The sequence below is a fragment of the Branchiostoma lanceolatum genome, chromosome 5 (genome assembly GCF_035083965.1).
Source record: "Branchiostoma lanceolatum isolate klBraLanc5 chromosome 5, klBraLanc5.hap2, whole genome shotgun sequence".
Taxonomy (NCBI): domain Eukaryota; kingdom Metazoa; phylum Chordata; class Leptocardii; order Amphioxiformes; family Branchiostomatidae; genus Branchiostoma; species Branchiostoma lanceolatum.
In genome coordinates this window covers 12,242,611-12,266,872 of record NC_089726.1, presented here as the reverse complement: position 1 = coordinate 12,266,872, position 24,262 = coordinate 12,242,611, and the positions used below count along the sequence as shown (strand labels likewise).

At 42.3% G+C, this 24,262-nt stretch overlaps 2 protein-coding genes across 4 annotated transcripts; both read left to right on the top strand.

Annotated features, from left to right (window-relative positions):
• The first annotated feature begins 499 nt into the window (after positions 1-499).
• LOC136435186 (U3 small nucleolar RNA-interacting protein 2-like) lies at positions 500-8,906 on the top strand. Of its 3 annotated transcripts, none has more exons than XM_066428442.1 (14): positions 500-690; positions 1,333-1,463; positions 1,671-1,780; positions 2,074-2,141; positions 2,573-2,614; positions 2,971-3,097; positions 4,365-4,489; positions 4,895-4,987; positions 5,384-5,484; positions 5,868-6,005; positions 6,371-6,433; positions 6,921-7,075; positions 7,489-7,568; positions 7,961-8,906. In XM_066428442.1, the coding sequence occupies exons 1-14, from the start codon at positions 622-624 to the stop codon at positions 8,105-8,107; spliced, it is 1,449 nt and encodes a 482-aa protein (XP_066284539.1). In that variant the 5' UTR covers positions 500-621; the 3' UTR covers positions 8,108-8,906. The 3 variants fall into 3 exon arrangements, with proteins under 3 accessions (XP_066284539.1, XP_066284541.1, XP_066284540.1); XM_066428444.1 differs by having other exon boundaries at positions 504-690; positions 6,921-7,060; XM_066428443.1 differs by having other exon boundaries at positions 512-690; positions 1,348-1,463.
• Positions 8,907-11,100: 2,194 nt separating this feature from the next.
• On the top strand, positions 11,101-22,574 carry LOC136435863 (uncharacterized). The gene is made up of 25 exons (XM_066429575.1): positions 11,101-11,339; positions 12,226-12,313; positions 12,583-12,696; positions 13,180-13,275; positions 13,569-13,670; positions 13,977-14,081; positions 14,435-14,542; positions 14,960-15,065; positions 15,302-15,504; positions 15,713-15,797; positions 16,135-16,289; positions 16,596-16,625; positions 16,891-17,062; positions 17,761-17,833; positions 18,082-18,160; positions 18,459-18,572; positions 18,798-18,893; positions 19,366-19,467; positions 20,247-20,348; positions 20,694-20,804; positions 20,935-21,022; positions 21,201-21,403; positions 21,555-21,639; positions 21,945-22,099; positions 22,429-22,574. The coding sequence occupies exons 1-25, from the start codon at positions 11,278-11,280 to the stop codon at positions 22,465-22,467; spliced, it is 2,673 nt and encodes an 890-aa protein (XP_066285672.1). The 5' UTR covers positions 11,101-11,277; the 3' UTR covers positions 22,468-22,574.
• The last annotated feature ends 1,688 nt before the right edge of the window (positions 22,575-24,262 follow it).

Genomic DNA, 24,262 nt, shown 5'->3' with positions numbered 1-24,262 from the left:
AATTTACAGTGAAATGATGCTAAAGCGACACCAAACAACATAAAGGCAACTCCTAGCAAAGCTAATTCGAACTGCAGAATAATCGCATAGTTAGGCAAAAGGCTTACATACGGTGCGCATCATGTGTGACATGCGCCAAAAATGATTACTCAAGCAACTGGATAAAATTTTTAAATTTATGCAATTACAGATATGTGTGACATGTTTGCAGTTCAGTTCATCTTCTATGAGCAAGGACATTATATTATGTCCTTGCTGTGAGGTAGTTGTAGTTTATCTAGATACCCTTCCAGGTTTCGTACATTCATGTATGACACCATTGTCTCCACAACTTCCTGACGAGCATAACATGATTGCAGCATGTGCGATGTGTTTACTAAACCAGGAATACCACCTGCTACGATAAGTTCCATAATCTCATAATGCTTGAGTCAGCACGGTAACGTGGTATAAAGGAGAGCATTAACATTATCTTTATCCGTATCTTATGGTTGGTATAGTGTTAGGGTAGTCCCATTACTAACATAATGTATTTTGCCTAACTGTACGGTATTTGCTGCAATGTGAACCAATGTTGATAGGGGTCGCTTTCCCTTTATTTCCCTGCATGCACCAGACAAGATGTCGTTCTTCATCAGAAACTCAGCGAAAACGAAGATCTCCAGTCCAAAAGTTGGCCTAAAGAGAAAGGTAAGAGTTTAATAAGCCCATTTTTAGTGGAAGAGTTGCCAGAGAAGACATAGAAATAAGAGAATGCAACGGCTTTTGTGAGAAGATCGACTTAACAGCAGTTCTACGCTCGAAGATCTGAACGGCGTCTGCTGTACAAGAACGCACATGGTCTGAAAAGATCCCATGCGATATCCTGAGCTACCAAACGTTTTACTTTGGTCTAGGGTGTCTGTCCAGGTCTTTGAAGCTGATGAAATAAATCAATTACTTCACGTCCAAAGTTTCTTGATTACATGCGACTCTCCGTTACGAAAGCATGCAAGCGTCTGTTGGCAGATGGGGAGGGGGGCTATAATTAAGATATAACCGACGTTGTAACATCACAAGTAACCTTGTATGAAGCCGGCAGAAAATTATTTATGCTTCATGAAGATCATTGATTGACAGAAGACCAGAGGATGGTTATACCTGCTACACAGATACAGGTACAGAGGGAATATGTAAAACAAACAAACAAACATGTGCAGGGACACAGCCATGCTCTTGCCGAGTCTTGGTGATTTTGATTTATGATATATGCATATTGTCACAATATTATGCAAGTGAGGCATACAGATTGATATGCACATGTGTCTGGGACTCTGGGTATCTCTGTTAAAGATTGTCCTTCCACAGACACCAGCTAAACCATCAGGAGGAAAAGCTGGAAAGAAAACCAATGGCAGGTTACCGGGGAAGAGACGGATGAAGGGAGGAAATGAAGAGATAGCTAGTGACGAGGAAATCCTAAGGTAAGGAACAAATGCACGTTTATGAGAGGGAATGGCTTACATGTACATGTGTCTGTGATGCAAGTACTAGCACACAACATAAAACATCAGCTTTTCAGGCATGCAATGTGATAGCTATTTAGTAATACCTATTGCCTTTTCAAGGAAAAGAATATAGCTCAAAACGTTCAACACAATCATACAGTGTCCATCTCTTTGTCTCCATAGTGATGTTGAAGATGTTGCTCAGGATGTGGCATCAGAAGACGAGGAGGAGACAGCTCAGGAGAAAAGACTCAGGCTTACCAAGCAGTACCTGGCACAGCTGGAAGAGGAAGGTCAGTAGTAAACAACAAAAGTACCCAGCTGACCAGGTTATGTAATACTAGTATAAGATAAAACACAAGATTGGTACAGCTGTTTATCACCCTAATGACCAGCTATTAAAGTACACGTACATTGAAGATAACCAGTTCTGTCTAACTGCCTGATAATGATAGGTTTAAGATATCAAAGATTATTGTGATATGATAGCTTTAGCATTTTTGGTTCAACAACTAGATGGACCTCAATGGAAAATCAGAAGCAGTAAGTGTAATGTGAACCCCTGTTCTGCTGTTTTCCCCCACAGAAGCTGACAAGAGGGTTTCAGAGGAGATCGACAGAGATGCGATCTCCCACAGACTACAGGAGGACCTGGTGAGGAACTGTTGTCAGACTTAAAGTAGCATTTCATATTTATAACACTGTATGTAAGACCCTGCTGTATGAAGTGTTGTGAGACTCTAATCTTATAATCTCCAGAAATATCTCTTGAAATGTTCCACAATACATGTATTGAAATGAGCTTGATGTCTAACCTGTATTGAAAATATACAGACATTCTGACATTGTATCTTGAAACTGTTGTGCAAATGTACTACGAAAGTCATTGTTGACTTTTAAAAACTGCATAGCAGCTTGCTCAGGACCAGTGGGTTTAGTTTGTGCTGCTGATCTGTGGCGCTTTTAGATTGAAATACTTTTGTTGAAGATATCTGCCATCTTGATTAGGCTGTTAAGGGGATGAAGTTCTGAAGTTCTCTTAAGAAATAAGCTGACATCTTACCTGTGTCCATCCTGCCTTACAGCTGGAGCAGGCAGGGAAGCTGCAGAGAAAAGTAGCAGCACAGGTGAGGTTTTACAGGCTGTAAGGACACTTACATATACCAACCAAAATGTGCTCAAATTGTATTATTGCCAATAACATGAGGTTTAGGAAATCTAGAAATATCTGCTTCACATGACTCACAAACCCTTCAAAATAGACTATAGAGGATAGATAAGTCAAAATTTGACTCAAAACTCTTGAGTTGTAAATGTTACGTTTCACTCAGCTTGCTCAAAACGTGGTGAAAATACAAATGATTGTGCAAGGTGCCAACCTTTGACTGGTGATCCAGAATCAGTTAACTTTACGACTACTCTTATTCCGTTTCCGCTGTGATTCCGCTAATTCCCACGTCCGTTCACCTGTTGTGTTGTACAGTACATTCCACCGACACCTGAGGACATGCAGGTGTTGCGAGGACACCAGCTGCCCCTCACCTGTCTGGTTGTCTCCCCTGACAGCACACACGTGTACACAGGGGCCAAGGACTGCTCCATCATCAAGTGTAAGTCTGTATTTGTATAGCCTGTATAACCGCCTTTCAGCACAACACACCAGCTTTGCAGGCATGTGTCGCAGCAGCAGCTGGTTATATTACACTGCAGGGCTCGAAATTCAGTTTGGGGAATGGGTGCACTGGTGCACCCAACCTAAAAAATTGGGTGCACCAAAAAAATTTTGGGTGCACCACATAAAATAAAGTAGAATGTAACTATTGTAAGCAAAACCTAATCACAAACCTTACTGTTCCTCTTCTGAGCTTACGAACAATTTTTAAAAGTCAAAAAAGTTGTCAATGGAATGTCATTAGAAAATATAGAATTTCCATTGTATATATGAAACAATGGTATGTTACATTTCTAAATAAATATTGGTCACTGTGATTATTGGGATACGCTTTCAAATTTTACTTGCAAAGTCAAAAACAGGAATAACCATAAATTAAAATAATATAGTAAAAATAAAAATAATTCGAATGAAAAGTGTATTTATTAATCATCAATCAAAGTAAATATTTTTTAATGTGTGTACAAAATTACTGTGGTGCATACATTTTCTCAATAAAATTTCAATAAGACTAACTGGTGACGAATAAGGGTCCCAGCGCGTTATTAACATCGACCTCGGTGAAGAAAAAATCAACGCCACGGAAGAAATAAAGTTTGGCACGCGATCTCGGCACGCAGTTTTGAAGTTTTCAAAACCGAAATTAACTCAAATTCTAACATCAAAATCTTAAACAAGTACTACAACAAAGATTTTATTATTTTTGTACACTTAGATGTCAAAAATATGCTGTCTACTAGTGTGCAGTGATACCTTTACACATTAAACCGTACGAAAATATTTGGGTGCACCAGTGCACCCACAGTAAGAAATTAGGTGCACAGCTCCAAAATTGGGTGCACTGGGTGCACATGCACCCAGTATTTCGAGCCCTGCACTGTCACACCTAACATGTATGTTAGGTCTGGTTTTGTTAGAATAAGTCACAGTACAAGCTTTCTTCAGAGTATACTGCCAGTTTCCACAAGGTATAACTCACATTTCTATGTTATTGTCATCAAATGTGTCTCATTATCTCATACACGAATGGCAAAGCCATGCTGTCACTTTTTTATTGAATGGATTTGTATTCAAAAGTTTATGTGCCACCTTGGTCAGGGCAAAGGAAAAAAGAAAGATATCCATATTGCAGTTTATTTAGATGCTATGATAAAGTAGAAATGGAAATAGTTCACTAGAAAGTTGTTGTGTGGTGTTATCTGTAGGGAACCTTGCAGATGGGAAGAAGGAAAAAGTGATAGCTGGAGGAAGGAAAGGAACAGAAGACAAGCACCAGGGGCACACGGCTCACGTGCTCTGCTTAGCCATTTCTTCTGACAACAAATTTCTGGTAAGTGTGGTGATGTCTTAGCAGATCAGTCTCTTCTTTATTAATAGGGTAGTGTAGTGTGTAGTATAGTGTCAATTGTAGTGTGGTGTAGAGTAGTGTAACACATAGAATATCCATTTTGAAGACTGTTCTCCATTAAGAAATTGGACTCGCCAGAATTTTCGACTGACTTCAGCTGTCTGACCCAATTGCTGTGAACACGAGACTTGCTGTATGTGTGACGTCAGCAATGGGTCAAATGGCCCCCAAAAATTCCAAGTGAATTTTTGTTGATGAACAGTTTGTATTTTACCAACTCAGATGAACTCTAATCATGCTATCATGCTAATAAGATATCCATGTGTACCTGCACTTTAAGCCATGTAGGTTTTGTTAGTCTCAAACCATGTTCCTGTCTGCCTGCAGGCCTCTGGTTGCAGGAACAAGATAATCCACATCTGGGACCCCGTCAGCCTGACCAGACTTCACACCTTCACAGGACACAGGGATGCTGTAGCTGTGAGTATCACTTCTCTTCAAGGGGGAGGGGGGTGTCCTGCAGACTTCCCTTCAAAGATTAAGGATATCCTGAAACATAAAGACAACAGATATGTCAAGTATAATAGGACTGCATAGGTATGGAAGTGATCACATGTGCATGCACACAGAAAATTCAAATTTCCTGTGTCATAAGACTGCACCGAGGTATGGACAATGAATGATATTTTCTGAAGCAGTTTAATAATATGTGGTTCTTATGGCTTGTTTTGTGTTTACAGAAATAATGTATGGACTATAACCTTCCAGTAATTGCACTGTTCCATGAGTTTGAGGGGTAATAGTAATGCATGAGGAGTAATAATAATACATGTAGAAGACAAAATGGTACAATGTTCTGATATTTTCCCTGTTCAGGGCCTGGCCTTCAGGAAGGGTACTCACACCCTGTTCAGTGGCTCCCATGATAAGACGGTGAAAGTCTGGAGTCTGGATGAGATGGCGTATGTAGAAACACTGTAAGTGTGACCAGACAAACATGCACTTTCAGCTGGGATCATCTGTTGCTATCTCCCTTTGCTTCCCTCTCTCATCTCACCTAGTTTTTGCCTTCTAGCTATAAAAACTTGTTTAGTGTCAAAGGGTTTTCAGTTCTAACACTACCACTACACACCTGCTATGGTTACTATAGTCTACTGTGTGTTTTGGCAAACTGTCTGCTCTGGGCCCATCCATGTGTCCAATTTCCTTTGAGAACAACAGAAGGATAAAGGGAAGAAACAGATAAAGTGGGATGTTTATAAAAAATACTTATAAAATTGCTTTCCTTCTGGTCACCTTTTGGGCCGTAAGGTGAATGTTTAAGCCACCCTGGTGTTGAATGTTTGACTGTTTTTTCCAGGTTTGGTCATGAGGACTCCATCATGGCGCTGGACAGCCTGTCCAGGGAACGTGCAGTAACAGCCGGGGGGAGGGACAGGACGGTCAGGGTGTGGAAGATTCCAGAAGAGTCCCAACTAGTGTTCCATGGAGAAAACAGGTACTGTACTGTGTATGGCACAGGCAGACGCAGGCTGGAATTATGTGTATGTAGGGTCATTCTGTACAGATGGTAATGTGAAGCTATAAAAGATGTTTACTCTACACTTGTAAATGTTTATTTAATCCAAGAGTCAATACGAGGGTGACCAATCAGGTCTCTGGTGACAAGTTACAAGCAGTGACATTGGCGCCAGGACTATGTTTTTTTATTGATTGACCAATTTTGCAGATGTTGAAGGCGATACATTTTGGCATGATAGTGTCCTTGCTGTTACTACTTCCAATGATAGTACATGTAGCATATTTAGACTCGAGGCCATCTCTTTTGTTCCATGAAAGAAAATCAATTGTTTCCTTCTGCAGGGGTTCTATAGACTGTGTGGCCTTCATCAATGAACAACACATTGTGTCAGGGGATGACAATGGGTTTGTACTTCTCTTTCGTGCATTTCACCTCAGGTTTTGGTTGAATTAAAAAAACAATGTTATAACAAATTACAAAAGGACAAGGAGAATGATCTCGTATATTTTTAGATTTTTTGTAGTTATCATTATCATTCACCAGGATGGTTGCAAACTTTTTATTACTTTTTGGATGGGCCAACTACTATCTCTTAGCAGCCAGGGGGCTGCATTACGAGGAGCTTACAATTGACAGGGCTAAGTCACAAGGGTCTGTTATGGCAACCTGTAATGGTGCTCTAGTGACCTCAATATGACAGTAATTGCCCCAGTTGCGGCCATTTGCGGAAAGTGCCTTTCCTAAGGGCACAACATTGGAGCATGTCAGGGGATTCAAACCCAAGACCACTGGGTTCTGGGCCAAACACCCTACCATTTTGCTACCAATGCCTCTAGTAGTAGTAAAACCAACCCTGTCTAATACCTCATATCTATGAAAACTATCTTGCAGGAATGTTAGTGTGTGGGGCCTGATGAAGAAGAAGCCTCTGGTGTCAGTGCGAGGAGCTCACCATGCAGAGGGCAGTGATCAGCAGGAGTGTTGGGTGTCGGCAGTAGCGGCTCTCTCCAACTCCGACCTGATTGCATCAGGTGGGAACTCCTCAGGTGCTTAAGGGCCTTAAACATCTTGAAGTGTTAAGCAGGTGCTTTTAGATATGTATATTGGTGCTTACTCTTATCTTAAGTTTTGACCAATTGGTGCTTCTGTTTTTAGCATGCATTGGAAAATGAAATATTGATAGAGATTTGATAACCTCTGATAAAAAAATTATTTTTCATTTTAATTTATTTTCTAAAAACTTTCTTTATGCTTTTGTTTTGTCTTGGCAGCACATTGGTTCAAGTTACAGTATGAGTCAGGAATTGAAAGAGTTCAGTACATGTTGTATTTTGGTAAATAGCGAATTTCTTTTAGTGCATTTAAATCAAGTCTTCTTTGTAGAAGAGTTCCCTTCAACAAATATGAATGATTGTAACAGCCATCAAATCTAAACTCGTTCTTTTTCGCATGTTTGTAGGGTCCAGTGATGGACATATACGACTGTGGCAATGTGGGGACCACTTCAAGACTGTCAAACCCCTCTTCTCAATTCCTGTGGTAAGTGGTGAAGTACAATTTAATTCCCTCTATTGTCTATATGGCAAGAACTGAACTGGAAATTTGCATGGAAATTGTTTTCTATTTTAGGCATGGTGCTGTCTATTTTATCAAATGATACCTTTCTTAATAGACTGTTCCTGTCGAACATCATATATCATATAACAAGTAAAAACCCCTTTTCTGATTTTGCACACTTCTGTCAAAAACAGCGCTAGTAAGTAGTAGTAAGCCCTTTCTGTCCCACTAGCGCTGATTTTGACGGAGGTGTTCGAAATAGAAAGGGGCTTATGGTGTTCAACGGGAATGGTCTATTGTCTTGAAGGCTAAGATATCATGACTGCATTTTGTGTGTCTTGAATTGTAAACAATTCCATCAATCCTCTGTGCAGGTTGGGTTTGTGAATGGGCTGAAGTTCTCAAGCGACGGCAGCTTCCTGGTGGCTGCAGTCGGGCAGGAACACCGGCTAGGCAGGTGGTGGAGACTCAAGCCTGCTCGCAACAGTCTGGTCATCATCCGCCTCAGGAAAACCAGCTGAAACACGGGACAGTTGGGGAGGGGGGCAACGGAGATAAACATCTCAGTCTGATCTCTCTGATGAATACAGACACTTGGTAAAGTTGTACTCCACTGAGATTTAGAGTGAAGAAATAACTGGCGGGTGTGCAGGTGGAGATCACAGCCTGCTGTCTAACATATAAAAGTCTGCTGTTTATGCAGTAGACTTAGATCTACATATACTCTGTCTGGGAATGTTAACACTGTGCTATTGCTGCATACATGATATTGCCAGAGAAGAGAAGAATATATTGTCCCAAAACATTTTCTTTGTCCCCAAAAGTGCTGATGAAAGCTCTTGTTTGAGAGGTGTTTGTTTTCACCTTGTTCTCGAGTCCCTGACCCCATGATGAATATGGCATCTGTAGATGTACAAATGTAAGGATAGAGGAACATACACATGTACCTACACATTGTTGTAGGGTACAGTGGTTTAAATCTCTAGTGCCAACATTTACTTTGCAAAACAAAAGAAAGAAGAGTGTCACATTTTAGGGACCAATCAGTGTCTTGATTGTGGCAAAATAACTTGATATGTATTAACATATTTTTTGTATATCTTCCTACTTGGTTTACAGAACCAGCAATTTCAGTTTTTATTGAAAACTTTTTTGTTATTTTTTTGTACCTCCAAGGTGTTGGCAGAGGTTTGTTTCAGTGTATTGAAACTCATTATGGAAAATGGAAAAAATGCCTTCATAGTGAAGTTGAAACATAATGAGCTAATGCATGGAAGTCTTGTGAAAATAAACAAAAATTATTTAAGCAGTATCATTGAACATGACTTTGATTGTTCATCTCAGACATTTTCTGTAGATTTTCAGTTCATGTCTTTCAATACAGATGAGAATTAAAGTCATAAAGACTCATAGTGTTGAAAGCAATATGTCGCACCATAGGAGATGAGAAGAAATCCTTACCTTGCCACATTTGTGCCCCCCCCCCCCACACACACGCACACACACACACACATACTTACAAACATACATGCATACATACATACATACATACAAACATGCATACATACACACGTGCACCACAGATGAAACTTATTGGTTTGGTTACAAATCCTTAACCTACTCCTTGCTAATTTTAGTCCATGGACAGGTATTAAAGCAAGGCAGGGAGAAAGTTGATCAAAGAAGTTTCATAAAACCTTTAAAAAGAGATGACCATCAAAAGACGTGTTTAAAGGCCTCATTAATAAGCAGCAAAGCTAGTGAGAAATTAAACTGCCCTCCAACTCAACAAAAAATGACCGTAATTTTCGATCGAATTTCTAGGTGTTGTTAACTATTTGACCCAAGTGCTTTAGACCTGTGATTTTTCCGCACGTGTGACGTCAGCACTGGGTCAAAGTTCGTCGGAAGTTGGTACCGCCCCCGTCCCGGTTCAGAGAAGGAACGGGGGGGGGGGGCCGTACCGACTTCCGACGAACTTTGACCTAGTGCTGACGTCACATGTGCGGAAAAATCACGTGTCTACAGCACTTGGGTCAGATAAAACCGAGAGATTCGGTAACCTCCGTTGCAGGCTTTCCATCTAGCGATTTTTCAACTTATCGGGTCCAGACTCTTTGGCTGGGGGGCCGTATCTGCTTGACGCCTCGTATCTGCTTGGGATCCTATAACCGCTGTGATCCACACAGCGGTTACAGGATCACAGCGGTTACAGGATCACAAGCAGATACGGGGCGTCAAGCAGATACGGCCCCCCAGCCAAAGAACCTGGACCCGATAAGTTGAAAAATCGCTAGTGGGAAAGCCTGCAACGGAGGCTACACAACGGTTACAGGATTACAGCGGTTATAGGATCACAAGCAGATACGGCCCCCCAGGCAAAGAACCTGGACCCGATAAGTTGAAATCGCTCGATGGAAAGCTAGAGATTCGGAGGCTAGAGATTCGGTCGAAAATTCCGGTGAGTCCATTTGTGGAGAATAGTCTAATTTCTCACTGTAATTTACCATCTCAGATTAACTTTCATGCTAAGCAGCAAAGCTTGCTTGTCATACACTGGTATGATTTATTCCATCTGCTGAAATGGTGGGATATCTTAGCCTTTATAGAATTACCTTTACAGCTCTAAAAGTATTTTTGTACACAAGTACGCCCTTATATCCCTTTGTCCGGTGTTTCTTGTACTTGATGAAATACTTCGTTCACATAATTTGTTTCAAATTGAAACAATATTAGACATGCCGTTATCAATGTTTCCTGCGTTCCCCACTTATCCTCGTCTTTGGCGCACCTGTTGTAGCTTCATGGGAAGTGCTATGCGCAGACCTTAAGTGTCTTGTTTTAAGGTCTTCACAATTATACATGCCGTATCTACAATATCCTGCGAGGTTAAACGCCCATTACAGAGTGGTTGAATTATATCTGAGGATGGACATTGACTACTTTTCAATACCTGGTATTGACATTGGCTATACGGGTTATCCAATGATGGTTTGAATCAGATAAACATTATGCAGCATGAAAGAACATCTTTTCGTAGTAAGTGTAAAAAAATGTCTGCCAACAAAGTAGCTTTATTGGTGCATGATTACGTCAGATATTAATCTTGCTCCGGACACAACGCCTGGTGAATTCTCATGGAGAAGGAGCAATAAAACCTGAAGTGTGTGATAAAATCGGACACTTGAGGTTGGTGTGGAGCCCTACACGTGTGGCCGCACCAGCTGCTCGAAATAAAATTTTGCAACGTTCAGGACTTTAATGGTTCGATTTTCTTGAATGAAACAGTGTCTGTGGTATTTTTGACGTAATACTTCCCAAATTGCTAAAAATGACATATCCTATCGCTAAAAATGTACATACGGTAAATGGTTTGATTGCATCAATTACTGATATAATAGCGTAAAATGACGATGATTATAATGCGGGACGTTTGTCAGATATGTAAACATGGTCCTTGCTTTGTGAGCTCGGGACGCAGGCTCTCCATACGTGTTGATTTGCCACCGGACATCGTTAAGATTGCTCAGGATTGTAGAAGAGGCCACTCTGGTTTAAGGACGTACTTGTGTGCGAAAATGCTTTCACAAACAGTTGTAAAATTAATTCTATAAAACCTACTTCCTTCCCTCGACCACCACTTCGTCTCCTGGTGTCCTCCTTTCCCCACAGCGCAGAAGGACAGTCCAACATGAAGGCTTTGCTGATCCTGTTAACGGTGGCCGTGGCGTTCGCCGCCAAGCGATTCGATGGGTAAGTTCTTTTTCCTTTTCGTGACACTTCCTTCTGTTCTCCGAACAAAAAGTATGAAAGCATGACCTCCTCAATATGCAATCCTCATTAGAATTCTACAGGCCGCTGTTGAAGTGAATTGCTTATGAGGTACTGGTCCCAGACTTGCATGCATTTTTGCCCAGTGTGATTCGAATCCTTCCATGAATTTTTCCATCATGAGAAGGTAAATTAGAGTTTGAAATGAAAGTGCTGAAAAGACATGGCAGAAGACAGAAATGTTTTGCATTTTTGACCACACGTATCAGCAAATGAGCCAAGAGATGTCTTGACGTCAAAAATGCAGGAGGTTTTCATCAAGCGCTCAGATAAAAGTTGGAATAAAGAAAGGGAAGTCAACATTGCCGGTGGGTTCTTAGAACATGTTATTAGTATTAGATTTGTACCAATATTATTCACCGCCGCGAATACGGCCATTACCCTGCCAGTTGGTCTTATTTTACGCTCAATTGAAAATGTCCCCGACCCTGTAACGTTTGTGTCCTTTGCACCGAGTCCTGTGACCCGCATTCGGCTGTGTTTGGGCTGGAACTATTCTGTTTGCCGTTTAAGGTTTTCCTGGTCTGGAAATATGAACCACATGGGAAAATGTCGTGGTCGCCAAAAACAATGCCCTTGTTTTATAGCAAAAATCCAAAAAATACATCATTGCTCATGCCTATGGGTAGGAATCCTAGGATCATGCCGAATAGAATATGCATTTTACCGACTGAAACCTTGGTTTTTGAGCATCATTTGCATTTTGCATTGAGTTATCCATGAAAATATGTCATATGACCCATATAGCTTGTTCTGAGCGTTCCACCGAGAGTATGATATGATATCTGATGACTGTATTTCACCACAGAGAACAAGTTCTGCGTATCCATCCGAAGCACGAGAAACATCTGAAGGAGCTGGCAGCTCTGGAGAGGATGGATAATATCGGTCAAAGGGTGGGCAGGACTTCCTTACAACAATGTATATTTGGCATTATTTCATCAATATTGTAAACGCAACTAATCATTGCTTGCAAGAGGCTTGATTAAAAACCGTTGCGGACAGAAAGAAAACATCGGGAGCTAAGGATGCTTGCGATGAACCGGAAAACTTGAGTGGAGGAGAGAATTCAGGAAAGACTGATTGCAGCTGCAGCGTCCAGACTACTGCAGCAGCAGAATACAGTGGGCTACAACATACTAAATAATTTTTTTTCCTGCCTTAGCTGGACTTCTGGAAGGGCCCGACCACCCCGTCCCATCCCGTGGATGTGCGCGTGCCCAAGGATCTCCTCAAGGAAGTCAAGAGCCTGCTGGAGAAGACGGGCATGAAGTACACGGTAGGCCGCCAGGAGGTTTTCACATCTCCGGTCCTTTCCTGTCATTGAACGTTAGCGTTCTTCAGAAATCGGTGTCTGTTTGTGAATGTGAAGCAAAAATTGCCGCCAGGACTTCCTATGTGACAATTATCTTCTGCGCCTATGAAAAATATCATTACTTTTTGAGTGGTAAGAGTCATATTGTCTGTCAGTTCTGGATGATTTAAACTTGTCTCATTTTCTGGTCATTAAGTGAAGTTTTCTGCGCGGTTGTATGGTTGACGCCTGACTATCTTGCTAAGTGAAGTTTTCTGTGGGGTTGTTTGGTTGACGCCTGGCTATTTCGTTAAGTGAAGTTTTCTGTGGGGTTGTTTGGTTGACGCCTGACTATCTCGTTACGTGAAGTTTTCTGCGGGGTTGTTTGGTTGACGCCTGGCTATCTCGTTAAGTGAAGTTTTCTGCGGGGTTGTTTGGTTGACGCCTGGCTATTTTGTGCTGCACAAGGTGATGATCGACGATCTGCAGCAGAGGATCAACACGGAGAGGTCGCACGTGCGCGCCATCGGCTTCAACTTCGACGACTACAACACGTATGATGACGTAGGTATTCTTACCGCGTATGAGGCGTTTTCTCGATAGTAATGATGCGTCTTGACATAGACAAAGGTGAATAAAATCCATGATTACTTAGAAAATACATCGTTATCAAAACGACATAAGTCAGCAACAGTGTCAGGAGGTACTCATTGTATCTCCATTCACCATTCTAGTAAAAGTAACGTTGAACGTGAACGGTCACTATATGTTTCAATCACGTTTTAGTCATTGAATGATATTTAACACCCATGTTCTTTTTCTATCGCTACTGACGGAATCACGTGTCCTCTCCGCAGATCAATGCGCAGCTGCAAGACTTCGCCGCGAGCTACCCCGATCTGGCGTCCGTCTTCACCATCGGAACCTCGCACGAGGGCCGCGCTATCAATGTCATCAAGGTGCATCATGATTTGTTCGTTAATGTACTTAATACACAGTGCCCTGTACCGAGGTTAAACGTCTGTAGTCTGTCTGTTTGTCTGCTTGTTTGTTTGTTTGTTTGAACCTTTCTTTTGTCTTTACTCCGTAGGTTACTTCTCTGTCTGGAACAATGCAAGAGAATATCAGATACGGCAGCAAAGTGTCAGTGTAACAACAACAACAGTGTTATTTTGTATGATACTTACTGCAAATAGTTAACAATGTTTCCTTGGCTTTGACTTTCTCTCATCCATGTAACTACATTGTACTACTTTTGCATGCAGGTGGGGAGCGCTGACCGAAGCGGTAAGCCGGCAGTTTTCCTGGAGGGAATGATCCACGCCCGTGAGTGGGTCGTGGGTGCCACACTGCTCTACAACATCAAGTTCGTAAGTACACACAAGACAAAAATTCTCTGTCGATTCGTGTGATTCTAGGTTGTGTAGTGATATTCATGACGTGTAAAATACATCGTGTGGAGCATGACGTGTAGAATACATCGTGTGGATCCAAAATAAAGTCAAAGTCAAACTGACAAGTAGATAGAGCAAATAACGAAGAAAACTGGGCTGCTGCCACAATCATTACTTGCGCAAGCGTACCGTTACGTCATGTATTGCGTGATTCGATCACAGTATGTTTCATCCACAATTTTCCGATAGGACATAGGCCGATAAGGGCATGTAAGATACAGCACAAGAAAAGGGAAAAAACAGACCTGAATGCAAAATGTACATTCCAGATGCTGGAGGGCTATGGGTCTGACAGCCAGATCACAACACTCATGAACAACGTGGACTTCTACTTCATGCCAGTGACCAACCCCGACGGCTACGCCCACACACAAAACGTGAGTCACGAAATATTAGTTAATAATAGTTCAAGTTCACAGCGAGGGTGGAATCCATGCGTTCCGGTTTCTTAGTTTTGGATGCTTTCTCCCGTGGTAACTACCACGCGAAATATTTGGCCGAAGATATATGTATGCTTCAAACTATCGCCTGACAGCAAAATATCTGTCATCCAATTATAAGACAACGATGTTTTTTGTTGATTACAAAATAGCTTGCGGTTTGATGTAGTTTCATACAAGGTAATTGGAATTATTCATTTATAGAGGGAGGCTGATATCCACGCTGAATTTCATTCGGCAGCAGAGAGAGAAGACCAACATTAGGCAGTGAAAATTAAACTTATGTTGGCATCACTTGATAACAGCTCAATCAGTTGTATGATTTTATAACGCTTTTTATTCCCATGTCACTAGGACCGGATGTGGCGTAAAACTCGTTCCGGTCCGCACGGCTCCTCCTGGTGGGGTGGGCAGTGCTACGGTGTCGACCCCAACCGTAACTGGGACGAACACTTTGCAGGTACACACGCGTATACTTTCATATCTAGACTCAGACATAAGTTTTTCGTTTTCTGTTCCTGGCCATGAGTTGATGAGGCTCAATGAATTCGGGGTAAGTCGCTATACAGCCCTCATACACATTCGTCGATCGTGTACAGACATAGCAGTACAATTCTGGCTGGTATAAATAAAATCTCAACAAAACGTCTAGTCGCGGATCCAGTAGGAGAATAACTGTCCGGTTTTGGTTTCCAGGCCCCGGCACCAGCTCTGACCCCTGCTCTGACATCTACCACGGACCGCGGGCCTTCTCCGAGGCCGAGACACAAGCGGTGTCCGACTGGGTCCTGGCGAACAGCCAAGACATCAAGGCTTACCTGGGCGTGCACGCCTACTCCCAGATGTGGATGACTCCGTACGGCTGGACCTACAACACGCCGCCAGACTACGAGGAGCAGGTGAGCTGCGCTGCCTCCGACTGTTACTTCCAACCCCGAGAAAGGGGTGTTGACATGAACTGTCGATCTCAGACTCTACGATCGCATGGATCATATCTGTAACTCAGGTTCTCTCGATCTAGTTTGTTACTCGAACCGATCACGGTTATTTCCATGTAATCATCTGAAATGCATTCATTATTGTGACCTTTCCGAATTTCGTCCTTAGTATGACCTGGCTGGAAGGGTAGTGAGCGCCATTCAATCGGTGAACAGGAAGAGGTTCGCTTATGGAACCATCGCCAACGTCATCTGTGAGTATTTGGAATAGAAAATATGTATTGCAACGCATAACACCTTTACTGAAATACAACCTTTTCCAACGTTACCTATCCGAACATCTCTATATTCCCCCTAAGTCCGTCAGGGAAATGACGACCTTAATACAATGCCATGGAACTACAAGCTGACAACAATATTTCGGACGGTGCTTTGAATGTATCACACCAGTAATAGTATTGCAATTTCTTTTCCAACTTTGCCTATCCGTACAACTCTAGTTTGGCTACGTCCGTCGGGTAATTTTTCAATCATACAAGGACCTGATACAATACTTTGTACATGTTTCGAACGGTATTGTTTTTTCCCTAGACGAGGCGGCAGGATCCAGTTGTGACTGGGCTTACACCAAGGCCGGAATCAAGTATTCCTACGCCATCGAACTCCGTGACGAGGGACAGTACGGCTTCGTCCTACCAGCCAACCAGATCCGCCCTTCAGCCGACGAGTTCTTCGCAGGGCTTCTGGTAAGTAATGTGGCCTGACCCACAATGGCGTGGCGTCAGTTTTCTCCCTACAGTAAATGGTACATGTGGCATTCTACACCATGTATAATAATAACATTCCTCCAAATTTACTGCTACATACTTATAATCGCCTATTCCCCGAGTGGCACTGTGAGATGTACTATAAAACTAACTTCAGTCAGTTGTTTTCCTTTTCATTCTGTCAGAAGTGTTACAAAGTGGTCCATACTGTATAATAGATAAAGGCACAAACAAACTAATGAAACTGACGTACCTAACCTTTGTCGTGTTTCCTCCAACTCTCAGGTTGTGGCCGAGCAGGTGGCGGCTGAGGTCTGAGTTTCCACCGGGGGCCTTCCCAGAAATTCCGTCATAAAATAAAAACTGAAAGCTGCAGATTGTGTGCTTCGTTATTATAGAGTTTGTTATTAAGGTTGTTATATTAATCAACTACTAGTATTGATTATCATAGGCTAGTGTCACCACAGTGAACTCTCTATCTGAACATAATAAGTTCACCTATCGAACTGCAGCCACCACTTCAGTAGCGGAATGTCCGCAGTAATATTGAAAAGGAAGTTTTACTTCTCTCTAATGTTAGTTAGGAATCTACTGTGTCCGTATATGGTCACGCATGTCGACCTGCGGAACAAATCAAATAATATTGACACTCGCTGACCCCTGGCGCGTGATTGAGCGTAGGTGCAGTACGTCACATGAGACCTGCTCGCCGTGTAGGTACTTATCAAAGCTGCTCTACCCCTACACTCCTGGTAAGGTAGTAACGTTATCGTTCTGTGTCTTTCAACGTTTTCTTAGTTAGGGCTAGCCTGGACGCACAAACAATCACGTGTCGATGTTTTCAGACAGTCTAACTTGTTCACGATAGACTGATTAGCGCCGTGATGCTTTGTTATGTTAATATTTAACATGGTACAGTTCATAGTATAATAGCTATGCCAGATTGTCTGATACACGTAAATAGACGACATTTTGCTACCTACATGTAGGCATAATGAAAGTGGGCACGGTTACATGTAGAAGTCAACAGACTGTCACTGTAGGCAGTATGTAGACTCTGTAAGGGAACTTTGACCTGCCGTTTTACAAACAACAAGAGGTTTATCGTGTCACGATTGCTACTGGATCCGCGTAAAAAGATTCTGTATAAAGAATTAGCTTAGCTAAACACAGACTTACTAATAACTATCATGACAGAAAATTAAAGGTGCAACACAACACTCTGACGAAACTAAGGTAAAACAAGGACAGCTCGAACCATAGATTTCTTTATGATACATAGAAATACATGATTGGAATCGTCCTTGTTTTAGTATTCATATGAATTAATAGTCGTCTATTATGACACGCTCGTTCTATTCGAAGGATCTGGGCCTCTGCGTTTGCTATTATTCACATAGATAGACATCCGTGGTTGGTACAGTGTGGTCTTGACCACTTTGTTCTGCAGGTATTTCCACCATGAAGGTTCTGCTGCTTTTGTTCACCATCACTGTGGCCTCCGGCGTTACGCGCTTCGATGGGTGAGTGGTACATTCTTTCTTCACATTTTTGTTTTCCTTCTCAATTTTTTTTTTACCAAATGTTGTTATCATTGTATGTAAAGTACCATCAAGAACGTACATGCCATTTTCGCACAACCCCTTCTTTGCGTACCGATTGTCGAAGCTGGACTCTGTGGTTTATGTGGCGTCTTTTGAATACCGGCGTAAGTAGAGTTTGCGATAACAGTAACAGATTCCGATGTGGAATTGTTTCGTTTTGATCTCAGAGAACAAGTGCTGCGAGTTATTCCTCAAGATGAGCTCCAACTTCAGGAGCTTGCGAAGCTGGAGATGACAAACTTCAGGGTGGGTGATTCAGGCAGAGACTTATTCTACGCGTACAATATCCTTATGATATCAATGATATCAAAGTTACAATGTTCTTCACTTTGACTACTCTTCATATCATAACTCTTGAATTCTTGCTCCTGTACCTTTGTTTCCACTATGAGTGTATTGGCACGAGGATGGATCTGGTTCGGCTATTTGTTCGTTGCAATGGGCCGTTTCCCGGTTGGTCATCGATTAATCGATTTTAGGTTTCCGTCTTGGCATATTTGGCTGAATATGTGAGCTCAGATGACGAAACTTTGTAACATTTTAGCTGGACTTCTGGAAGAGTGCAAGCGGTCTGTTCCGCCCCGTGGATGTACGTGTACCCAAGGACCTCCTCACGTACGTCAAGAAACTGTTGGACAACACTGGAATGAACCATACGGTAGGGGACAAGAGATCTACAGTCTTGGATAAACAGAGACAGAAACATTCTTAACATCGATTGATATACACGATAGTTCTAAAATGCATGGAAGGATGGAAGATTAATAACTTGTTGTGTTTCTTTGCAATTCTATGAAATAACAAGTTTACCTGTCATCCCAAAAGGTTCTTAACAAGTAATCACCCGATAGTTTGACCTTTGGTTTATCCCATGACTAATCAGGTGATGATCGACGACCTTCAACAACTTATCAACAACCAAACGTCAACTTCGATCACCAACGAGTTTGACTTCGATAAGTACAACAGTTATGAGGAGGTAGGTGCTGCAGGAGACACGTGCTTTCCATAAGTATCTCTGTTGCATTTAATGATGATGATGATGATGATGATGATGATGATGATGTAACTAGTGGGCACACCTGAACCGATAAACCTATCAAACAACATGTATGTCGTAGTCATGGTCAACCTTAGTTGTTGTTTACGATCCATGGTTGTCAAACTTCTATGTGACTTTTTGAGACGAATTTCAGACCCAAAACAAAACCATTGACACTCACCAAATATAATGTTATATACCAACACTGATGAACTTTCATGCTAAAATATAAGAAACAATTTCGGCAAGGTTTGTGTAATGTTTTGTTTTTGTTTACTTCATATCCATTCTGTAACGGACTTTCAGGGTTTCCAATTTCGTCTACCGGCTCGACGTAACCGGCATGTTGTCGGCAGGTGATTTTGACGTCGCACTTTGCCTAACCTGTCATGGTCACCTTTCTCCGCAGATCAATGCACAGCTGAAGGAGTTCGCTGATAAGTACCAAAGTCTGACTACTCTCATCAAGATCGGCTCCTCGCACGAGTCCCGCGATATCTACGCCATTAGGGTACTCTGCATGTTTGCTCTCACACTCAGGCCATATTGATTTGACTGTATGGATGACATCCACGCGCGCATCAATTTTCGTCCGATTCCAAAAATTAAAAAAAAGATTTTCCACCATACATCGAAGAGAGCAGCTGCAAAATCATCATATGCATGCCGTAAATTGCCCCCCAAAAAATAGAAAACGGTACTAATAACGTAGATCGCCAAAATCAATTCCAAAGGCAAAGAAAATGATGCTAAGAAATGAAAAAGAAGAATCTATCATTCGCTATACCGTACTATTTGTGTTTAGTCATCTGTTGAACCTCCTGACCACGTAGATTTCATAATGAAGGCAACTTTTTTATTCGCACGCTCGCATCAGTTTTGGGTTCCCAGAGGATGTCATCCATATAATCAAATCAACATGCCCTAACGTGGTTTCTTACAACTCCGGTCAATCGTGCTTCTGATTTGTTGTTGTTATCATCTTAGCTTATAGCTTATTAGTGATAGAACCAACACACTGTGACACAGTACACATAGCACGAATATCTTGTTGTTTCAATTGGTGATGCCATGAAGGTTATATAAGGTACAGGTTATATAAGGTACAGATACATATTACATATTTATCGTACTCATTGGCTATTTTTTAGCGTAATTAAAGGATAGTTTTCTTAAGAGTCGAATGCCAAATCGCTGTATACTTATGGTTCCATTTCACGTTTATACGTAAGATATTTTCGTACGTTGATGAAGTTCGAAGACTGATTTGACGCTTGTATCATCACACAGGTGGGAAACTCTGGTACCGACAAACCCGCCATTTTCCTGGAGGGACAGATCCACTCCCGGGAATGGATCGTGTCTGCCACACTGCTCTACAACATCAAGCTCGTAAGTACAGATTCCAATCCACGAGATGCAAGGAGGACCTTATGATTTTGCTTACAATGTCAGTTGGTAATAAGATGTTTGGTAGCAAATCGACAGTGCGGTCTTCTTTGATTTCGTTTCAGACTCTCACACTATGTGTTATTAAGTTACTCAGGTGTATTATTACTGAGGAATTAATGTGTGTGCTGCCATGCTAAAATCGTCACGTAGTTGTGTATGTATACTAGCTACAACTGGTATCAAATAGCACACACTTTTGTATTTAGCCGACTCTTCCTTGTAGTTGAGAACGATTTGAGTCATGTTTGAAAATGTGACTAACGCGATTTTATATTTTCCCTGTAGTTGCTGGAAGGTTATGGTACGGAGGACCGCATCACTAAACTGATGGACGAAGTGGACTTTTACTTCCTTCCCGTCACCAACGTGGACGGATATGTCTACACATGGACTACCGTGAGCTACAGATACTGTATTGTTGTGTTAAACTTACCGTATGTTCGTTAAGTTTCGTTTACTTTGTTTCATCTTATGTACATTGTGCAGCACCATTTGTAAGCAACATTTCGTTTTTTTTCTTCTACAGAACCGGTTGTGGCGTAAAACTCGTTCGGGTCCGATTGATGGTTGCTACGGAGTGGATCCCAATCGCAACTGGGACGACCATTTTGGAGGTGAGAGTGCCCTAGTGTGGTTTATGTTTTTAAAATCAGATGCTAGCAAGAAATCAGATTTTCATATTTGGTCGTAAACCACTGACGAATCGCTGCTCCTGGTAATTCTGATTTGCGCAAAAGGGTGTGTTTTGGTCATCATCTTGATAACATATTCTTGATCTACACACTTTCATAGATCCCGGTGCCAGCGACAACCCCTGCTCGGACACTTACCACGGACCCAGCGCTTTCTCTGAGGTCGAGACAAAGTCACTGTCAAACTGGGTCCTGGAGAACGGCAAGAACATCAAGGCCTACCTGGCTGTGCACTCTTACTCCGAGATGTGGATGAGTCCGTATGGCTGGACCAGTGACCTACCGCCGGACTACGAAGATCAGGTTTGCCACGTTTTGTATATGTTCTGCAGTACACCCGGCCATACAATTACAAATATCATATGTGTCCATCTCTACTTCTTTACAAGGGCTGATTTTTGTTTCTGAGTTGAACAAATGCACATTTTCTTTACCTGGTCATTCCCATCTGCAGAACGATCTTGGTGCGAAGGCTGTTAGCGCCATAAGGGAAGTGAATGGTCTGAATTTTAAGCATGGATCTATCGCCAACGTCATATGTAAGTACCATAACGGACAGTTTGAGCGTTCGTATGAAATAAACTTACAGCTTTGTTTGTTGTTGACGTGTAATTATTATTCGTTTCCGGACCCCTAACATTATACTGTTCTTGATGTCCTAATTACAAGTAGTAAGCTTTTCCCCACAGGCAGAAAATTAGACATAAGGTGACGTCACGGGATGCAACGTTAGCAGTATCTGATATCTGACCATAACGTTTGTCAAACAGTCCTACCTTTCCTAGTGTGAATTGTGATCGTTTTATTGTATCAAAGGTGTTTAATGCATCATACTTTGTTTAAGACGTGACGTCAGGGAACAGCGCGGATTGGGCCTACACCGAGGCGGGAATCAAGTACTCCTACGCCATCGAGCTGCGTGACAACGGGCGGTACGGCTTCGTGCTGCCTCCCGACCAAATCAAGCCTTCAGCCGAGGAATTCTTCGCAGCACTCTTGGTCAGTATCTCGAAAAGTCGAAAGCAAACAAGCAATACGCGTCGCATTTTTGTTCAGACAATCATGTACCAAGAATAAGGTACATGTATCAGAAAATGAAAAGTTTGCTTTAAACTTAGTTTTCTTTTCTATCGTACCAGAAAGATCTTGACTGAAATCTACGTCTTTCTAATACTAGTATTGAAGTTAGAATTTAGAGTCAATATCTAGATTAGACTTGTCACATGCTATATTGTTCCCCACTGTCTGTCTGTCCTTATCGTGTTACATGTACCTGCAATTAGCCTCGGGGCAAGAATTTGCAATAAACTTTACTTTTCTAATTTCAGGTTGTGGCCGAGCATATCGCTAATGAGTTGTCTACCTGACGTGGTAGACATGGTGCGCCAACGTATCTCATCTGTAAAGCGCTAACACCAGACACAGCTTGGCTCGTTTACAATTGGTGTGTGAAATAAACTATGAATGCAGACAATGTTAAAAGTTCTTATCGTTATGATACCCCCCCCCCCCCCATGTTAGAGGACGAGTCCAGTTTGTGGGCGGGACCACACTTGTCATAAAGGGTACTTTCAGAGGGTAACTTTGTATTGTTCTCCAGTTTCAGAATATGATGTAAGAAACTAGGCAGAACTTCCATTTTTTGTTTTAAAACAAAATGTCGAAAATCTATCCCCGGAAGGATGTAAGCCATAAGAATAAGATTATGGCAGTGAGGCTTTAAACTGAACAGTACATAACTTTCTGAATTTGGCGTATTACGTAGCCGGCCCTCCGAATCTAGCGTAGAGCGTTGTCGGGACCTCCTGGATCCTCAAAGCAGTCCTGTGTGAGATTTACACCAAACGTAATTGGTACGATTGATGGTTTTAATGATGGTTGAACTCTGTCCGCGTGGACCGCGTGCGGCGTGTTGGCACCGCTCAGCGCCGGGGTGCCCCGTGGGACCGGGAGCCAAGCTAATTACCTCGTCAGTTTTGCGCCATGTCCTGCCCGAGGGGGCCACACAAGGTCATGCCACACGGGGAGGGGAGGCAGGGCAGCTTGATTGGTTTTTGCAGAGCTAGCAGTGCACCTGTTCAGCACGCAGCAGTCTTCCTTGGACCACTTCTAGGGTCGTTATGTGAGGCCGCCCATGCCAGTGACATTCCGTATGCATACGGATATGTCAACTTTCGGATCAAGTTGTATTTGTTTACCTAGTGAGGATGACTAATTTCTTTAACAAATCAGACTTAAGTAAAGTATACTGATCTGATTGCTATCGTAGACGTGTTCCTCCATGATATGAATGCTGGTTTGGGTAAACAATGAAGTATTTCTGTACCACGCAACTATATACTCTGAGTGACTCCCGCCAGGCTCTTTCCTGACCTCAGGAATATGATGCGGTTTTCTCGTGACCACCATGACCCTTTACAGGCTGAAAGCTGAAAAGTTGCCATTTCCAGATTTTCCCCATATCTGCAGTTTGTTTCGCTGTCTTTTTCTTAATAAGAATATAGGTGACTCAGTGTTTCCTCTTTCTGAAAACTTTCAGTCCATCCTATAATTATTTTCACTTCACTTTCGATAGAAATGGACAAACGATCAAAATTCCTTGTATCTGCAATTTGTTCCACAAGCCTAGTCTTCACAACTAAGTGAAACGTTGCGAAAGGAGTATACGGGGAATCTTCCTACACCTGGGTTCAATCAAGGGAGTTAAGCCGCACACGCACCACTTCTACTGCCGGGGATTTCTTCCGGTGAGCTAAGTCTTCAATCTTCGGATCTTTCTAGGCAGGGGTCCTAACACAATCAGAACATGGCATCCAGTTAACTTTCCCTCCCACATGCCTGACTTGGAGATGGAAATCCATGAACTGCTGTTATGTGCAGTGCCAGCAACGACCATTCGAAGGGGAGGGACGGGGCGAGGGCAGAAAATATGACTTGACTGAGACTGCGTATACTGTGTAGGTCTCAAAGTGCACACACACGTAAGTACGCACGTACACACACACACACACACACACACACGCACACACACACACACACGCTCGAGCGCGCGCACACACACACACATACACACACACACACTGTACGCCGCTGACGCACACACACACACACACACACAAACACACACACACACACACACAAGATCCACCACCATCCATATAT